We start from the raw sequence: 20,694 nt of genomic DNA, 5'->3' as shown, positions 1-20,694 counted from the left end.
AAATTGTAGGAGGTCAAACCCGTGGAAAATGGAGAAACTGCTAACTGATTATTTTGAAGAATTTGTAGCAATATGCAGTGAATTTTTTGGTGGGAGTAAAGAAAGAAAACTCAAAATCATATCTACCCTCTGATTCTAATCATGAAAAAAATGGTATTTTGCATGTGAACGAAGACTTAAAATGATCATTGAAAATTTAAAGGGTCCCCATCCTCCTGTGAATCAGTTAACAGTATTTGGGTAATTAAAAACAAAAATAAGCACAGAACACCTTTTGGCATATACTACGTAAAATAAAGAAGAAAAAAAAACTAGGTCGCTCTGTGCTAACTAAAATGGGTGCTGCAGACATGGGGTGATCCTAAGGACTCTGTATTATTGCACCTGAGCCCTGACTTTGCACCACATGGAGAAAGTCCAGAGCAGTGAGTGGAAGGGAGTCCAATTCCCCATGGGCCAAGGGCTATCTTTCATTTCATCTCAAATGTCTATACACACATGCTCTACATTCCATGTATCTGTTAGGGCGTCAAAGTCCCAGACGGCATATCTTTAAATCACTGGATCCCAAAGGGAAACAAAAATTGCATGAGAAGGGAAAATACAACACTGTGGGAAAAATAACCATTTTTGTAAGTCTTTATTTTTTAGTTGCTCCTCCCATAGTAATGCACTGAAAGGCATAACAGTTTATATTGTACAAAGCATTGGAAGAAAGTACCTCAACTCGCCGATTATTTCAAAATGAGATTACAAACAAAAAGAAAACAAATCTGGTTCCTCAATAAAGGGCAAAATAACTGAATACAGTCTGTTATTTACGTCTCTCTTTTAACATAAGGTCTGGAACACTTCAGTTTACAAATAGGATTAACATGAACATAACATCGCACAAGCTTGCAGACAACCAGCATAAAATATGGGGTACAGTTTTTAATCAGAAGAATCATGCTTTCATGAAAGAAATTATAATCGTTTATACAATTGAATCAATTTCAGTATTACAAAAACTAAGTTGCATCTATTCGTATTTAGCTCATTAAGAAGGAAAACAAAACAACAAAAAAAGGAATGTTAAGAAAAGCCAAACACCATTTGGCACTCCCACACACAGGTCGAGTCACCTTGGTCCTTGCAGTTCAAAACGGGGTGTGCCTCGGACGTCAGAAAGTAGTGGCTGAATGGAACAGTGCTATTTTAATCAACAAACAATAGTTTGCCAACAAATAAATACATGATACACGCAACACACACAAAAAATTAAACATTAAAAAACAGTGACATGATTGTCTAAAATTAAGATGTTATTACAAGGATTTGGCAAACCTATTAGTGTAGTGGTACAGCGGTACTGGTGATGAACAGGTTACTTCACTGACTTAACCTCTCTGAGCATTTGAACATCCATAGTTTACAATATACACATACCCTTGTTCCCTAGTTTTAAACAATGTACTTAAAGAAGGCAAAAGTTAATGGGAAACTCCCTGTTATCGGTTTCTATAATAATCAAGTGTGCATTTCATTCAACTACTTCTGTCTTCAAAGGGTTAAATTACATAAAAACTTTAACAAAGCAAGAAAATTAAATCTGTACTTAAAAGCAACTGTTCCCAATCATGTGTCAGGTACAAAAAAAAAAAAAGAATTCAGTTTCTATGGAGTGTTCATGCCGCCATCTCAACTGCTCCTCTCACTCACCCACTCCCAAGGGCAAGGTAAATGGGAAGACACCTTCTGCCCAGCAAGGTTTTCATTTTTACTGAATCACTTTAAGTCGCATTGATCCTCCAGAAGTCAGCAGCTGCCTTGGCTGTGCAAAACAAAATATCGAGAATAAATAGTTTCCTTTTCTTTCTTTCTTTCTCTTTCTTTCTTTTCTTTTTTAATCATTCCGTTTAAGGTCCCCAGACTTTACAGGAGTGACCCTTCAGGTTTCTAAGGCATTCTGCTCAGCAGTCTTTTAAATAGTCCTACGTGAAAGAGCCATGCTACTGTTGGACTTGGTCCCACTCCGGTCAACCTTGAGAATGTCATACGTGGCTTATGGACTGGATGGCACTGGATTCCGCTGCAGCCCTGGCCATACTGTGCCACACATTGGAAGAACTGTGGGATGAAGAATGCAGGGACTCCTTGTCGGACAATGACAACATCATAGCGTATGCCTGGGGTAGAAAGGAGAGAATCCGTAAGTGGCATTTGAAAAACATTGCTTTTCATTTGAAGGCTATCTTGGGTGAACGTTTGGAAGAGACGGGACCCTGAGAAGGAGCATCCCTCATGGGTGTGTTGGGGAAAGTGCGGGACATGTCTCGTGGGTTACACTAGCATGGAGTTACTGCTGGCCTTCAGCGCCTCAGAGCCACAAAAGTGACACAGTCTGCAGAACAAAAAGTTAATGATCCTACCTAGAATGACATTCATGTCTCTATTAAGAAATAGGAGTCATCTCCCTCCCCAGCCATAAATATAATAACCATCCTTCCACTGTTGATGTACGTGTTTGACTCACCCAAAATATTACTGAATGCTTACAACTGAAACAGAAAATACATATAAGAGACAACTCTGCCTTGACAGCACTGTGGAAGCATCTAGAGGAAGCATCTAGAGGAAGCATGCCACAGATTACTTCTCTGGATGACTGAGAGCCCTGAAGGTGAAAAGACTTGCTCAAAGTCACTTAACTAGACACTGAAGAAGGCATCAATAAAAGTTTATCTGCCCAAACCCAGTGTCCTCTCTCCACTTCCTCTCCAAGCTTGAAATATTCAATGCTGACACTCAAAGACCTTGAAAATAGAGGTAGATCAAGTAGGTTCTACCGAAAACTCAAACAAATCACAAGACCCAACAAAGTTCTCACCTCTGGGCTCCAGGGTCTGCCAAACAGAAGATGTTACAGGGGTGCTCTGTGAGGAAGTGCTCTCTCTTACCTATTATCATGTCAAATTCTAAATAACTGTTCAGAGAATCTCCCCATTTGCTGCCAAGTAAAATATTCAAATGAAATGTTTGGTCTTGACTTGGGAGTGAACTTTTCACTGTTGATTTGCTATTGTTGGTCTCATCCATTGCTAACTTGCTTGTCAAAATGCTGCTGAAGTGGAATCATTAAAGTCCTGCCAAAGACATTCCACTGTCGGTAAACAAAGACAAAATGCCTCTGTTGTGAAGCAGAATTTCATCTCTGGGAGTCATGCTGAGACATGTGGCTGGTCTGTGGTTTCTTCCGTAATCATGGCATACAGTTAGAAAATCTGCCCTCTCAGGCTGATTTTGATTTGCTGGGTCACTGCTCTAAATGTACACATTTGACTTTTCTGCATGCAATTTGCCTTTTGGACCTCTACAAAATCTCAGCAGATGTTTAAAAAATATTTCTTAAGCATCTACTCTATGCCAGGCACTGTGCTAGGTCCTAGGGAGTTAAGGATAAATAATACAGAGTCCTTCTCCTTTGCAGGTTTAAAGTATGGGTGAAGTGAGCACTTACCTTTATTCCAATTATGTACTCACATTTATAGATCAAGATAAAAGATTAGTCTGACATGGTTTTAACAAAACTCATTCTGATATTCAGAAAAAGAAAAGGGAGCAGAGAGAAAATTTTGAAATCCTGAGTGTTAATCCTGGCTTCTATCCTGCCTCTATTCAACTAGCTGTGTGACCTTGGGCAAGATGCTTAATCTTTCAAGGTTACTTCCTTCATATAAAATGTGGATAATAACAACTTACTTCCAATGGCTATGGAGGAACCACAAGCACTAGCTTACATAAGTGTTTAGCTTAGTGTGCCTGATATAAATAATACCTGTTATCCTGAAACTACCCCTGGAGGAGGGCATGGCAACCCACTCCAGTGTTCTTGCCTGGATAATTCCATGGACAGAGGAGTCTGGTGGGCTACAGTCCATGGGGTCACACGGAGTCGGACACGACTGAGGAGACACAGCACACATGCACGCATCCTGAAACTACAGGTATCACAGGAGGCACTAGTGGTTAAGACCCACCTGCCATTCCAAGAGACATAAGAGACACAGGTTCGATCCCTGAGAAGGGAAGATCCCCCGGAGAAGGGAATGGCAATTCTCCAGTACTCTTGCCTGGAGAATCCCATGGACCGAAGAGCCTGGAGGGCTGTTGTCCATAGGGTCGCAAAGAGCTGAACACGACTGAAGCGACTTGGTGTGCATGCATACATGCCTCCTGAAACCACCTTTTTGTAGGATAGGTGTTTCAGGGAAAATTCCATGCAGAGGGCAGCCACTGTTGTACTGGTCAACTATTTTGGATACAATCACTATAAAAATCACAGAGTAAATGTATGAGTTTTGAGTAAAGCATCTGAATCTATTCAGATTCTAGAAAGTGGTAAATATGGAATATCTATCTTTTGGTAATCAAAGGAAATAAACATTTGAATGCACAAGGATCAGTGCTGAGCATAAAACTGACAGCGACAATGGAATGAAAGAATAAAGTCTCATGAAACAAAGTCAGTTTGCAAAAAGGCCTGACCATTTTCAAACTGATATAAATATATATACATATATATATATGACATTATAAAGTAACAATAAAAATACAAGTTAATAAAAAAAATACAAGTTAAAATTGCAAAATTCTAATATTTCTTGTGAGGGTAATTGTTAGCGCAATTGGGCAGGGACTTTATCAAAATGCTGGTATTGAAATATATCACTTCCAATATCTCTAGGTTCCCAGGACCCTTTGCTTCCTACACTTGTGACAGTTTCAGGAATTTTCAGTATTGTGCCTTGTAATGTCTTATAATTTGGGCTGGAATAATGAACATAATTTTTTTCAAAAAAAAGAAAGAAAAGTTGGCTCCCCAGTTTCTCTGATCAATAAGGAAGGAAAAATGGGAAACTAAGAGTTAAAAAAACCAAAAAACATTAGCCACTTCTTATGACTGTCTCCAAGTGAAAATGAGATGTCTAAACTGGCTGGTTTACTTTTAATGTTAGAAATTGAAAAATTAATTTTTATCACCATTGAATGATAGAGCAGGAAGGGATCTTAGACATCTTCTCCACTCACCCCACTTTACAGTGAGGAAATGGTATCCATAGTTGTGAAGTGATGTTCTCAAATCCATGGAAGTGAGGCTAGTCAGAGATGAGGCTGGCTGCTTTCACTTCAATTCAGAAAGAACATTTGTTTTGTCTGTTACCATACATGACATCTTAAGATGTTTTATTGAATTTACGAATATTTTAAAATTGTTACTATCCCAGTGGGATAACGTTTTTCCCACTTTAGTTGAGATATGACCACATTTGCTATTAAGATGGCCCAAAACATCTCAGCCAAATAGAAAATTTCCAAATGTAGTAATGAATACAGTCACATGGTTTGGTATGTAGGGCCAACTCCAAAATGTACTCAGGTTCAAACAATTAGACCAAAGTGACCAACAAATACGGTAACGACAGAAAGTTTTTTTTTTTCTTTTTTAAAAAAGGACCTGAATAAACAAACTGGTTGAGTGCAGATGTCAAGCAGAAAGGATTGATTCCTTTTTTTGTGGAAGAAGAACTGAGGCTCTTTTCAATGATATTTATAGATCCTTCGATGGATTTAATTTTGATTACAATAGTGCTGATAGATTGCGTAAACACCATCGAACTTGGGTACCATTCATTCATTCATTCAAAATTGACAGGGTTAATTTCCAGGTTTGCCATTAAGTTGCTATTTTGGCAATAGACTTTTGGCAATTCATTTCAACTCTGACCCTCCTAAATTTAGTTTATTTCTAAATTCTATCATTAGTTGACTTGTATATTAACTATGTATGGTGGTTTAGTCACTAAGTCATGTCCAACTCTTGCAAACCCATGGACTATAGCCTTGCCAGGATCCTCTGTCTATGGGATTCTTCAGGCAAGAATACTGGAGTGGGTTGCCATTTCCTTCTCCAGGGAATCCTCCCAACCCAGGAATCAAACCTAGGTCTCCTGCATTGCAGGCAGATTCTTTACCAACTGAGCTACAAGGGAAGCTACTAACTATGTACAGTAAGAAACAAAAACAGGGGATAGAATTCACTTTCCAAAAACATCAAAATATAATTAGTTTGACAAAAATTATAGACATAAAGCAATTAGAAAATAATTCTGAAGTCGTATACAAATGAAGTGAAAGTGTTAGTCGCTAGGTTGTGTCCAACTCTTTGCAACTTCATGTACTGTCCATGGAATTCTCCAGGCAAGAATACTGGAGTGGGTTGCCATTTCCTACTCCAAATAGGTGCAATCAAATGTTTATGGACCATCTATACAAAAGTAAGGTGATTGCAAAGGAAAGGGTGGATTATTGGAGGTCAGGGTTTGTCACAGAAATTTCTGTGCAGAATCCAGTCATATTACTTGCTGTAGTGGTTGACTATTTTGGATTCAGTCATAGGCAGAGATAGGAACCTTTTGAGTAAAGCCTTTGAACCTGCTCAGATTCTTGAACATTGCAAAGAGTATCTGCCTTTGGCATCAAAGGCACAATGTCACTAGGATGCTATACTGCAGGAAAGTATGTACCTGTGACTTGGACTTTCTGTGTAACGGTTGTTTAAGTTCCTCTGGCACATGGGAAGCACTGAAAGAAGACACCTCAGCTTCTGTATATTGATTATCTTCCATTTTCCTCATTTTGAGGCTATCTGTGAAGTGCCTTATGTGATCTAGAGCAGAAAGTCCAGTTTTATATTCTTCCTCTTTATACCTAAAATGAACCAATGGGAAAGCACAGAGGTTTTTTTTTTTTTTCAGTTTGATATCCAACCAAATCACTTTTCATTTGATTCCATACACTTGTCAAACATCATATTATATTTGCAGTAGAAAGTAGCCTCCATCGATTCTTGGATTCTTCGAAAAACTTACAAATATTCTATCTTATACATATATTTCTTATAAGAGCTTTCATGGCTAAAGCAAGAAAATATTTGAGATAAAGACTTAAAGTCAATGACATGTGAAGTCAGCAATGCAGTGGAGACAGAATTCAAACATTTACAATCTCCATTTAAAATAAAGCCAGTTATGATGATATTCAGTTGGCACCAATTATCCATATGAAAATATAATATTCCTGTCAATTTAATTATTGGGCTAATGTTTTCCTTTTAAACATTTATTATCTATGTAGATTCCATATACAGCAAATAAGGTGATATTTCTCTCAATAATATTTGAATAACACATGATAAATTGAATAAATTAGATAATGCCAAAAGCTCTATTTTTCTTTGAGTTTTATAAGTAGAGTCTAAATAAGTGATTATGTACTTGTTTAACTTTTCATTTACCCTTCCTTCCTCAGGTTAATCAGAGTTCCACATCTATTGATGTATTTATTCACTGCAGATTATGTTCATGGCCACTTTGTTTCCGTCTTTTAAAATTAATCCACTGCATATGCCTTGCTAATTCAAACAGTTTTTATGATTCATTGCTCACAAATTGCTTATGCCCTGGAATAGCGTGCTTATGGAAGAAGACAGCAGCAAGAATCGTAACCCTGTGTGGATCCACCCTTGCTTCTCACCTCATTGGGGATGCTTTACAGCTCATTTCCAGGGTGCTGGTGTCTTCATAGTCATCCTCGGGGTTTCCTTCATGTAAATTACTCGTCCCTGGTTCCTTTCCCATTTTCCCAGTAATATCATTGTCTTCATCCTCCTCATCTAACAACACCTCATCTTCTACTTCTTCATCATCCAGTAAGTCTGAATTTTGATTGGTCACCAAAGCCTTTTCATCTTTAAAGTGACTGCCATTCATTCTTTCAAAAGCATAAAAAAGAAGCAGGTTCAATTACTGGTGTCATTTCAAAACATGCAGTTATTATGTCTTTCTAGCAATAATTTAGGTTTTCCACATTTCTCAAGTAAATTTTTATCATTTATGCTCTATGGCAACCATGGGAAAATAATGTAACCTCACAAATAGAAAAACGAAAAAAATAATTGTGTGATTATTCAGATTATAAATAGAACCTCTGGCAGAACTGGGAAAACAATCTTAGTCTCCTATTTCTTATCAGGCCTTTGCTTGATAAATGATATTGTTATATATGATATAAAAAGCACACACAGGTTTTTCTCTACATAAAGTTACCTAATTACCATGTAAGTATGCACCATTTAAGAGAAATTTCTGGAAAACTCATACCCATAAGCAACACAGCCAAAGCTTCAACATGCATGCTTCAAGAGAATCTAAGAGTTCAAAGAAAGTGTTAAGAGTAGCTGCCAAGAACCAACCAGATTTGCTCTTTCTAGGTGACACTGGTGGTATACAGCACTTAAACACTCTCCTGAGACTTGGAAGTGATTGAGAACTCATTTATTTGAACTTGTTCAAATCATCCTTGATAGTCTGAATGTAAAAATATTCCTTGTTTCCCAGCATAACACTGGGGTGGGAAATGATATAAAAGCGTCATTCTACAAATATCTTTTGAAGCTTACATGTGTAATAAAATGATGCAAAAGAAGCCTATTATATTTAAAACATCATTTGTAATATTTTAGTGGTGGCAAGGATTGCAATATATAATTTGAAAGTTTAATTACAAAAAATGTTTAAAAACACAGAAGTCCCCATTAAATACATTTGAAAATGTTTACAAAATGAAGATAACCTTTTCAGGCTTTAAAGGAAACATTAAAATATGTATAAGTTGAATTTCTTTCATTGCAAGATTAAGATGAAACTTAGAAAATAATTATAAATGTTTGGAATCTCTCCTAACTTCCTCCTTTCAAAGATATATGATCAGAGAGGTTAAGGCACTTGACCAAGTACAGAAAGCTTGTTAGAAGTTAAACAATCGTAGGTGTCTAGGTGGGCTTCCCCTGTGGCGCCTAGAGGTAAAGAACTCGCCTGCCAATGCAGGAGACTTAACAGATGCGGGTTTGATCCCTGGACCAGGAAGATCCCCTGGAAAAGGAAATGGCATCCCCCTCCAGTATTCTTGCCTGGAGAATCCCATGCTGAGACACAGGACCCTGACAGGCTACATACAGTCCATGGGGCTGCAAAGAGTCAGGCATGACAGGCGACTTAGCATACACACTGGCATCCTATGGTTCTACCTATTTACTAACTCGGAAAATTTGCTGAGACTGCTAAATTATTGTTACAGTCATGTACAATTTTCACAATGTAACTATTTTTCAGGTTATGGAAAATCAGATACCAGCAATAGACCCCTATCAATTTCCCACATTAAAAAAAATGAGTATAATTTTATATTTAGATTTCCCAGGACACACACACAAAAACATAAATTAAACAATCCTGGGTGTGACATAGGCACATAGTAAAAATTCATTTGACCAGAAAAAGTCATATCATCATTAAGTTTTTTTTATACAATCCATCACTTAACCTCTTTTATCAAAGAATGATGAAAACATGTTTTGCACAGACATAAATTATTAGTTTCCAGTTACACTGCCAACTTGCTGGCCTGAATGGATTGAAATTGTTATTCTAAAATAAATGAAAGAAAAAGTAAAAGAACAAAAGAGTGCATGGATGAAAACCAAACGTAACAAAGCCAATGTGATTAAGAAAACCTATTTGTTAATTTTGCCTTCAAATGTGGCAATTTATAGAAGATAAATTATTCATCAAAAGTAGTCTGATAGGAGTTGAGGGGAGAAAAGTTAGATGACTCAGTCTTCTTACTTCTATGCTGTTTAGACATGTTGAAGCCAGATGTTGCAGCTTTATGGTTCACAAAGTTTCAACTAAGGGTTTGAAATCTGAATAGGTGTCTCAGAACACAAATAGTGCTTTTTGTTCGATATTTCTTATTTGTATCATGTAACTATCATTATTAAAATATAAGATCATGACTGTCTTTCTTACTTGTCCTTAGAACTTTGTACTTCTGAGTATCTGCCTCACCTCTGCCTTTCTACCTCTCCCTCCCTCTCTCTCTCTCTCTCTCTCTCTCTCTCTCTCTCTCTCTCTCACACACACACACACACACACACACACACACGGTCAAGCAGAGGGAGAGATACAGCCAACAGCACAAAGTTTAGTTTTGTCAGGCTTCTCAGAAGCTGGAAGAGTCATGCAATAGCAGATATTCTCTCCTCCTTCCCTTAGAGACACTTTTATACAAGCTAAAGAACAGAAGTGATCATATATTTTTATATAATCTTGGAAAATAATGCTTATTTAATACTGCCTTAATGAAAAACTACCTGAAACAATTAACTCTGACTTTTAATAGCATCAAAAATGGAGGACAATAACAACACTTGTGTGACAAAAAGTAATGGAACTTTCATTAACTAATTTCATGTTGTATTAAAATTTACAGTGCAGCATCCTAATTTAATAGGTCATTGGATAGTTATATTTAGAATAACACAGTTCTCAACGCCAGATATTTATAACTTATAGGTAAGAAAAATTAAACCCAGTAGTTTGGGTAAAATAATGTTTCCTTAATATCACATAAAACATAAAATGCTAGATTGTTGTGTCGTTGCTTAGTTTGTCAGTAGTGTCCGACGCATTGCGACCCATGGACTGCAGCCTGCCAAACTCCTCTGTCCACGGGATTTCCCAGGCAAAAATATGGGAGTGGGTAACCATTTTCTTCTCCAGGGGATCTTCCCGACCCAGGGATGGGATCCGCATTTCCTGCATTGCAGGCAGATTCTTTACCGTTGAGCCACCAGAAAAGCCCTATTTCTATATCAATTAAGTCATATATGCTTGATGTTGACAATGACAAGAGGAACCCAGCACACCAGGTCACTAAAAACAAGTGTAATTATACCCACCAAAACAAACATGCTGGAATTAAATAAGGATGCCCTTGAAAGCATATAAAGAAGTGACAGAATCTTATTAAGAAGTCGCAAATGGTTTCAAAAAAGATATTTGGATGACAATAAGTACTTTATGTATAAATATCTATAGATACATACAGCCATATAATGTTAACATATATAGATGCATATAGTCATATAATATATATAGTCATACTTTATATGTATGGGGCTTCCCTGGTGGCTCAGAGAGTAAAGAATCTGCCTGCAGTGCAGGAGATCCAGGTTTAATCCCTGGGTTGGGAAGATCCCCTGGAGAAGGGAATGACAACCCACTCCAGTATTCTTGCCTGAAGAATTCCATCCATGGACATAGGAGCTTGGCAGGCTACAGTCCATGGGCATGGTTGCAAAGAGATGGACAGGAATGAACAACTAAAAACTGTCACTGTATGTATACATTATACATAATATGATACATAACAGTAACCAGCATTTGTCAATGATTCAACTGAACCCCTGTGTGGCTTTCCCATCTAATTGCCAAGTTTTGATAAAATATTCTAATTAGCTATGAAGAGAGGCAGAATAGAATGGTGCTAAAATCATGGGCTATAGAACCAGACAGCCTAGGTTAAATCTTGTTTATTACTTATGTGACATTTAGCAAGTTATTTAACCTTCAATGTCGCCATTCCTTCAGTGATAAAATTACATAATTGCAGTCCCTATCTCATAGGGTTATTAGGGTAATTAAGTTAATTGATACACATAAAGTGCTTAGAAGAACATTTGGTATTTAATCTGTATTAAAAAAACACCAACCATTGGTGGCAGGAGTAAAGCAGTGTCACAAAAATGAGCACTGAAAGGTATTTCAGAACACTCATTTCTGAAATCACTGACTTTGAAAAGGGAAAGACCAGCTTTACCTCTCTTCCGTGTTCCTGGGGGACTGGCTGCCGTGGTTGCTATTCCCGATGAAATTTCGAATTTCTGTGAAGTAAGCATCTTCCTTGTCATCGAGGATTGCACCTGTACTTTCCAGTTCAGAATGAGGCGATGATGTTGCCGTACCTGAGGGGAGAGAGAGCCTTTTGTGAAAAAGACTATTATTTAGAGGGCGACTTATTTGAAATCTCACACCTTCTTCATTTGATCAGTGTTGTTTCCTAAAACAGGCTTTTTCACGTATTAATAATGAACACTTTAGGAGGTCAAGGTCTTCCCAATTTTACCACAGTATCTGTGCCAATGAATAATGGGGACTATTGTGAACCACTGAAATCATGAGGTACAATCTCCCAAAGACGGCCTTTCTCCCACCAGCTTCCTCCTACTCCCGCTGTGATATAGGAACATTTTTATTCGTAGAATGAGAGTACAGAGTGAGGCAAATTATAGAAAGGTCTTAAAAACATTCTGCCAGAAAAAACTGTATACCCAGTCCTGGTTGCAGTTAATATGTATTTATTGCCCCTGTGCTAATGTATGTTATCAAATAAAGCCTGAACACATGCTGGAAATAAGGCAATCTGCTTTATTGAGCTAAGCTGTGGGCAGACCCAGAACACACCAGTCTTGAGACAGTATTAAGAAGACAATATCGGGTCTGTGGATTACAGAATGTTTTTCAGCTTCCTTACCTATAAAATTAGACTCAAAATAACTGTATCACAAGGTTGCCTAAAATTTCCATACATTCACAAATTATAAACTCTATAATATGTGCTCAAAGTTCATACTAATATTTGCTTTATACTAATATTTGTTTGTTTATCCTACCCACAAAATATCTGTGGCTTGATAGTTCATCACAATAGTCTAGATGCCAAACACAGGTGGTTAGAATATCCTTCAGCTTCATGAAGTTATAATCTGGGCCAATGAATAAGTATTCAATTTTGATACATTATACCTTTTAAATTATTTATTTAATTTCTGAAATAATTTTGATTAGAAAAATTATAGTGATATACTGTAAGGTTGTACGCAGAAAGTGTTGTCACTTTTGAGTACTAGATTAGACTCTTGTCTCTAAAATCCAATATTTTTAAACCATGATCATTAGAGTTTTGGCTTTAAGGGAAACAAACAGTACATAGTTCATTCAAAAATCATAAGCAATGTGCCTTTACAGTAGAGGAAGGATTAATAATAAAATAATTTCCTTAAGGAAAGACTACTTTGTATGAATCCAACTTTTCTCTGTTCTTACAACCTCTTTTCAGGGATTCCATGCATGCCTCCTCCCCTCACTGCCAAGTCATTCCCTTAATTCTCTAGAAACAATTACAGCTACATAGATTGGCATCACACACATATGCCAGCTGGCCAATATTATCTAAGTATTAGAAGCCAAGGGCTTCCCAGGTGGCAGAGTGGTAAGGAATCTGCCTGCCAATGCGGGAGATGCAACAGATGCAAGTTCAATCTCTGAATCAGGAAGATCCCCTGGGGTAGGAAATGGCAACCCACTCCAGTATTCTTGCCTGGAAAATTTCATGGACAGAGGAGACTTGTGCGCTATAGTCCATGGGGTCACAAAGAGTTGGACACAGCTGAGTCACTGAATACACACATACATGTTAGAAGTCAAAGGCAAGAAATCACCATGTTTTCCGCTAACTTTGCATTAGTAGGCCTGGCTTAAAGGAAGGCCAGGTATTTTTTGCCATTTTAAATTAATTTTGCATCAGAATTTGTGACCAAAATCACACACCACCATCATTTGCTACAGGCTGCTCTGATCAGGTTGACAGTCTTTTATCTCTCATATCTAAAACAGGTCCCCTAGAGGAGTTTTCTGAACTGCAGGCCTTTTGCAAAAGCAGCTGTGGTTTCTAGGTTAATGTTGAGAGAGTGGGGCTTCACTCTGGTCATCCCAGCCAGGCCAGTGGCCACATTCTGTGCCAACAGGGTCAAAGATTGTTCCCTGCGATTTAGAAAATCATGATTCATAAGTCTCCTTTGAGTTCCAACTATGGTTCTATGTGCTCGAGATTGCCCATTGAGACGCATCCAGAAAATAAAACGGTCCAAATAAAGCTCTGAGTTGTATATTATTCAACAGTTCACTTCATTCAAAAATCTCAAGGGAAAAGTGCTACAAATGTTCACAATAGGATCTGATTCTTGTGTCAAAGGGGAATGAGAGATGAGCGATCACAACTGTCTTTTAAAATAAGAAAAATAAGCCAAGCATCTCCTCCTCAGAAGACAGTCAGTGACCTACCAGACATGTTCCCATTCTCGTGCTTCTTGAGGTGTCTGTCTAAGTTGGTTTGTTGACCAAAACACCTATCACATAAGTGACACTTAAAGGGCTTCTCTTTATTGTGGATGTTGCGAACATGCCGCTGCAGGTTAGAAGATATGCTGAAGGACCTGTCACAGTACTTGCATCTGAAAAGCAAACACAGAGCAAATATTTGCAAGCAAATCAAAAGAAATTTCTCAAGACAAGCAAACCAGATCTCCAAAATTATCACCCACAAAACAACACCACAGCAAAGATTACTATCCACATTGCCAAGATTTCAATTCTGGTAAATGACTTTGATTGCATCAAAGATTTTTATGACTTCGTGAAAAATCATAATAGAAAAAAAAAAGAAAAATCATAATAAAATACTGATAATTTGATTGCTCACAAGTTTACCCAGGTAATCAGTTCTAGTATTTCAAGCAAAGCTGACAAAGACATTAAGAAATGGTAGCAATTTTATCTTCCACTTAGAACAATTAAATCTTCTGTAAACAAACAGGAAACAGATTCAAGTATTCTTTAAATAAAGTAAAAAGATCATTTTTTTTAATTCAAAACTTCAGAGCCTGATTAAATAATTTGTTAGTAAACTCACTTTCTCAATTGCTAATCCTAAAGGAAATTTTGTTATCTTCTGCAAAATAGCAATAGTTTCCCAACTTTTAAAACTGAGGCAATGTGAACAGTTTAGTCTGATAGCAAAGACACTGATTTTCATAATCTGTAGTGATTAGGAGCCCACAAAGCCTTTACTGTGTTAAACTTTATTTTTTTGTGTGTTAACCTTTAAATCTTTACAGAAGAAAGGGTGCTAAATTCTCCTTTTTGAATAAAAGTACAAGGTCTTTGTTGACGCATCCCCCCACAATATTCTTAATTTCTCCCAGTTTTCCATTTCTATTTTTCTAAACCATGCTTCAAGTTTTTCTCAAGAAAGCACATACTATCGACTGACTAATTGTTTCTGCCTTCCATGATATTTGTGATCAAAAATCATAAATTACTGAAGTTCTCCTTTAGTCACAAAATAAAAAAGTAATTCATCATCCCACCCCACTTCCCACCAGCTCTTATGGTAAGGAAGAAAAGTGGTAATTGACAAAATTTTTCCCTCTGGCCTTTTAAAGGAAAGATTGTGCTAGCTGTTTATATGATTTTGTGTGTGTGTGTGTTGCCTAAAAGGAAAAATCACCTTTCTTTAGATGACTTTTAAGTGAAAATTTCTAACTTAGCAACCAAAAAATCCTTAACTCATTCGCCCATGTGTGAAGGGCACTTCTTCTCCCACTTCTGAATGCAGATACACCAGTTCGAGGACTCAACATGAGAAAGTACCCTGTTCCACTGAAAGTTTTCTACGGCTGTCTCTACATGATGCCAGAAATCTAGTTAGTCCAGTGGGGAACATAAATTTGTTAAACTAGTTACTTTGGCATAGTATCAGTAAACCAACTCAAGGGCTGATTTAATTTCCCCCTAAAAACTGTTCTGGCATCACGAGGTCCATCAAATTTAAATTAATAGTATTAATTTAAAAATGGATAAGATCCCACATTGATAATTAAGCCTCTGATTTTGAAAAAATATATATATGGGCCTTCTTTAAATTTCCAAGGTTCACTGCAATGAGAACCATGGTACAATGAGGCCAATTGTGTTGTCCTAAGCAGAATAACCTAAAAAACACTGATAGAAAAAACTTAAACTCTCATTAAACTTTTTAGAATAATTTTCACTTAAAATAATTTCTACAGAAATCACAAGGAAGAAACTTTTTTTTTTTTTTTAGGAAGAAACATTTTGTCTTTGACATGCTTCAAACTGTTTGCATGCATAGAAGCTTTAAATCTAATACATAGCATCTACTTTAACATGAATAAACTCAGTCAACAAGGAAGTTCTAACCAAAAAGCATTTGTTATTTTCTATCTTTCCTCTGTTAACATCTTGATCAAAAGTTTGAGTGCTCCTAAATAATAATCATTCCATTCTACTTCAGTAAATTAGTAGGTATTTAGTGCAGTGAAAGTTGGTCAGTCATGTCCGACCCTGTGCAACCCCATGGACTGTAGCCTCTGTCCATGGAATTCTCCAGGCCAGAATACTGGAGTAGGTAGCCATTCCCTTCTCCAGGGGAACTTCCCAACCCAGGGATTGAACCCAAGTATCCCGTATTGCAGGTGGATTCTTTACAGTCTGAGCCACCAGGGAGTGAGTGGTTAAGAAACCCTCAAATCAGATCCTAAGTTTCAGAAATTCTAAGAAGTACATAACACACTCATGAGCTGTACATGTTAAGCCATCCTGGTAAACACAGGGGGTGTGGGAGCCTTTGAGATCAAGGTATGAGATAAAAACCCAGAGTTCTAGATTTGTGTTTTAATTTGGGGTCTATTAATATCAGATTTTATAGAATGCAAGAGACACAGGTTTGTTCCCTGGGTCAGGAAGATCCCCTGGAGAAGGAAATGGTAACCCACTCCAGTACTCTTGCCTGGGAAATCCCATGGACAGAAGAGCCTGGTGGGCAACAGTCCATGCGTTCACAAACAGTCAGACATAACTTAGCAACTAGGTGACAACAGTTACAGAAGGCAGATAGCATATGTGGATCTGAATTTTTTCACTTGTGAAACAGAGGAACTGAACAAATAATTGTTTAAGATTCTCAGCTATGCAAAATTCTGGTTTGCGTTTTTAAAAATACATCTACAATAATAGCACTATTTATGGGGCAGAATAAATCCACTGAACTCAGGTACAAAAAAAGAGAAAAATGAGCATGATATCATAGCTGCATACCAGACCCTTGGCCATAACAAAATATAAGTGTGGAAATCTTTCCTCCATTTAAGCAGAATTCCTTGGATATGACATTTTCTCAAAAAGGGAAATCATCTAACACTTCCCACATTTATATCTCTCTGAGACCTATTATAGCCAACGCAATCTATCACATACAAAGTGAAAATATTACTTATGATTTGTAATTTACAGAACATGTAGGAAAGCAAAGGATTTAAGAAAATACTTTATTATTATCTGAATTTAAGTCTCTTTAGTTTTCTCCTAAAGTTTCAACTATCTTCAAATGAACATTGGTCTTCCCACTTTCTTATCCTTGTATATAAAGAAGTATTTGAAAGCTGATAAATTATTTATCTTAATGAAAAAAGTAAACATTCAGATAAAAATAATTTTACACATGTGCAACCCATAAGAATTTCAAAGTAAAATAAAATTACAGTATTACTTAAAATAACTAACATTCATTCTTTGAAGAAATATTCATGAGTTATCTGATACTGAGTGCAAGGCATTGCACATTGAACAACACAGATGATATTTTAAAACTAGAAGGGAGATGGTGATTATGATCATTCATTTGTAAAATTTGTAAAATTAAACATAGTTCCATGTGTCATATGGCTGATTTTGACACTTAAGAGAATAGGCTAAGAAGCACTTGAGAAATTGTTGATGGAACTGCTCCCTTCTTATAATATGTTCTATTTTATCTGTTCCACTCCTTTTCTTCCTCCTCTCAAGGTAAAATTTATTCTTTAAACATCCTATTAAGACTTGTAGACATTGACTTAGCTGTACTGGGAAAACTAAGATATATCTGGGTTGTTAATTCTTAGCAGAGATTTAAGGCTTGGAAAGGGGAGACTACAAGGTTATGATTATTGTCAATTAAAATAGCATGAATCATTGAGGAGAGAGAACACTTAATTTTAAAAATGACTAACAGTTCTTAAAAGCTTCTTCTATTCTAGACACTGCTTGAACATTTAAATTGAGATATAAGAAGACGATTCAAGAAATTAGGACTCTTCTAAATTTTAATCCCAGCCATTAGTTAATTCTTCTTTGAATCAAAATTGAACAGACATATGCTCAGACATGCACAAAAGTAGCCCTTTTAAAATTGTGGCAATAAGTCAAATTTACTGCAACAGTTATCAAGATATTTAGTAAAAATCATTGTCAAACCTATAAGGCTGTTCTCCTGTGTGGGTTCTCAAGTGCCGTGTTAGGTTCGCAGATCTTGGAAAAATCTTACCACAGTATCTGTTATGAAAAGATATTTATAAGAGAAAAGTCAGCACAATTGCCTATATTTCACTCAAGCTGCTTAGAAGCCAGAAGCTTATTTCTGACTTAATTAATCTTGCATGGAACTCACATGTCTTTGTTATTTAAAATTTGCAACAAAGTCATTCTACAGATATAAATAACTCTATAAATAAAGACTGCCTTATGAGACCCAGTCTGACTGAATTTGCTCATGTGTAAGCAAGCAGTTTATGAAAATAGACTTGAGTTTTGATGACCCTCTCCATGTACCTCTTTTATTAACTCTGTATCTTTACATTTGCAAAACTAAACCAGACATGGAGATTAAAAAAAATGACAGGAGCCTGTGGTTCTGGGTTGATATAAACAGATTCAAATGTTTTAACTCATTTTACATGTTAGCCACAGTGACAACTCTGTACATTGAGTGGTATCAGATCAGACAAGATTCTAAGACCTCATCCATCAAGGTATGTTCCTGTAAAAGCTTTTCTGGAAAGAAAGGAACACATTTTCCAAATAGCAGATAAATTGATATGCCTGAGTCAGATGCCACAAATTTCTGAGACAATTCAGAAATGATAAGCATGATTTATTTTTAAAAAAGAAAACAGAAACAAATAAAAGTTTTGCTATACTACTGATGAGTAAAAAGGCACTTATTAGCTAGTTTTCTCACTTATTGACCTTATTTGTCCTTCATTAAGAGCCTTATTCTTAAATACCATGACAATTAATAAATGTATGCTTGAGGACAGTAGTATTATACCTTTGGATGAAAATAATTAACTGTGAAAGAAAATTTGTAAATATCAAAGTGAAACAGATAGCAATTGGACCATTTCCAACCTCATTTATCACAACCAAACGGCCTGTGTTAAAATTTTCATTTAATAATAATCTTTTAAACCACTATTTTTATATCTCACTAAATAAAGAGTACGTTGAAGTGCTTGAAATCTATCATGGTTGCTATTAATCATCCAATCAAGAATAATTTCCAAAACAAACAGCATGGCCTTTTGAAATCAGAGGGGAGATTTTTGGGAAGCCAATCATGATTAACTTTGCAGTTACCTGCAGGTATAGCGTTCCTTTCCTTTCCGCAGGAGGTTCTCTGGCAGGGCGTTGGGAGGAGCTCTGAAGTTGAACATGGAGGGAACCGACTGTAGAAGTTCACTGGCCTCTGGTTTCAGGGCACTGAAGCTCTCCAACTTCTCTGCCATGTTTTCAATAGCCGACATCTGAAAGGCAAAAGCATAAGAAGATGAAGAACAGGGCAGAGATCTTTTCTGCTGCAATCATCTCTAGCAAACTAAGAAATCATTATTAATAAAAGGGAAGCATCAAATCTCCTGAATGCAGGGGCTGTAGAAAGAGATTATAGTGTCCCAATATTAAACAAATGAGAGAATTCATTGACTTTAAAGATAACAAAGGTAGAACCAAGCGTACACAATGTCACATGAACTTTTCCACAAAACCTTCATCAGATCACTTTGCAATAACTTGATATACAATAGAGCAATGAGATACGTGAGATAACAAAACCAAGTTACAGATTTTATTAAATTAAGAGACAGCATTAGTATCATGCTATTCACTAGACCCACCTGTGAAAGACTGCAGGAAGGAAGAAATTAACACATCCTCTCCGGAGACTGACCAGAACCAGGAGATGTTTGACTCTACCCCTCCCCTTTTAGAACAAAAGAAGTCTGAATTCTAAATCTGGCAAGATGGTTCTTTGGGACATGAGTCCACCATCTTCTTGGCCTGCAAGCTGACCAACTAAAATATACAGTAAAAAATAGTAAACTGGAAATTATAGGAAAAGATTCTGTATGCCTTGCCTAAGTAATAAAAACTATAGGAACTAGGAAGTCCCATGAGAAAAACTAAAAGCATGAAAAACAGCAAGTGTTCCAAAGTTAACTGCTGTAGCCAAATGTATGTAATGCAGAAAGAAAAAATTAAGTGTGTAAGACGTACTTTACGTTAAATTAATATAAATATACTAGATTTTTAAGTGGGATTACACACAAAGAATTTTGGTAAAATATTAGTTTGTCCTGAAAAAGGATTGAGTTGAAATGACACTTCATGATTTATTATCGCAACTTCCTATTACATTGGTATGACCACACTCTAGGGGCAGTATTATCATAGAAAAAGTATCCTGCCTAGTTCTTCTCCTCAAATAACCTAATTTATTGTGCTTATAATCTCCAACTTTTTGTCTATCTGCACACATATTTGACAGAGTCATAATCAGAAGGTGGTATTTACTTTCAAAGTTAGCTTGATTCTTACTGTCTATAGTTAGATAGACTCTCCTTTCTTTCAAGCCTCCTAAAATGTTTCTTCCATGCTCACATTTTATTTGGAAGCTGCTTACTACTGAATTTGTAAGTAGAAAAATCAAACTCCCAGGCCATCTTGTAAAATCAACTCATCCATTGTTTATTTGGTTCTCAGGGCACTCTGCCACTGGAGAACTCAGAGAGCCGTTTAAAAG

At 36.6% G+C, this 20,694-nt stretch overlaps 1 protein-coding gene across 13 annotated transcripts in view; it reads right to left on the bottom strand.

Moving 5' to 3' along the window:
• Window positions 1-610: 610 nt before the first annotated feature.
• Window positions 611-20,694, bottom strand: part of MECOM (MDS1 and EVI1 complex locus) — a 614,971-nt gene continuing 594,887 nt past the window's right edge. For 11 of the 13 annotated variants that reach the window (XM_065943617.1, XM_065943614.1, XM_065943616.1 and 8 more), the window contains 7 exons: window positions 19,254-19,420; window positions 18,093-18,170; window positions 14,064-14,233; window positions 11,761-11,905; window positions 7,576-7,812; window positions 6,567-6,750; window positions 611-2,168 (listed from right to left, as the gene is read on the bottom strand). In XM_065943617.1, coding sequence (XP_065799689.1) covers window positions 2,034-2,168; window positions 6,567-6,750; window positions 7,576-7,812; window positions 11,761-11,905; window positions 14,064-14,233; window positions 18,093-18,170; window positions 19,254-19,420 — 1,116 coding nt within the window. In that variant the 3' untranslated portion in view covers window positions 611-2,033. The remainder of the gene's footprint in view (window positions 2,169-6,566; window positions 6,751-7,575; window positions 7,813-11,760; window positions 11,906-14,063; window positions 14,234-18,092; window positions 18,171-19,253; window positions 19,421-20,694) is intronic. The other 2 variants (XM_065943618.1, XM_065943619.1) reach the window with 2 other exon arrangements.

This window comes from Muntiacus reevesi, chromosome 8, assembly GCF_963930625.1.
Source record: "Muntiacus reevesi chromosome 8, mMunRee1.1, whole genome shotgun sequence".
Lineage (NCBI taxonomy): Eukaryota > Metazoa > Chordata > Mammalia > Artiodactyla > Cervidae > Muntiacus > Muntiacus reevesi.
Note: the sequence above shows the minus strand (reverse complement) of the source record. Positions and strands in the feature narration are given on the sequence as shown.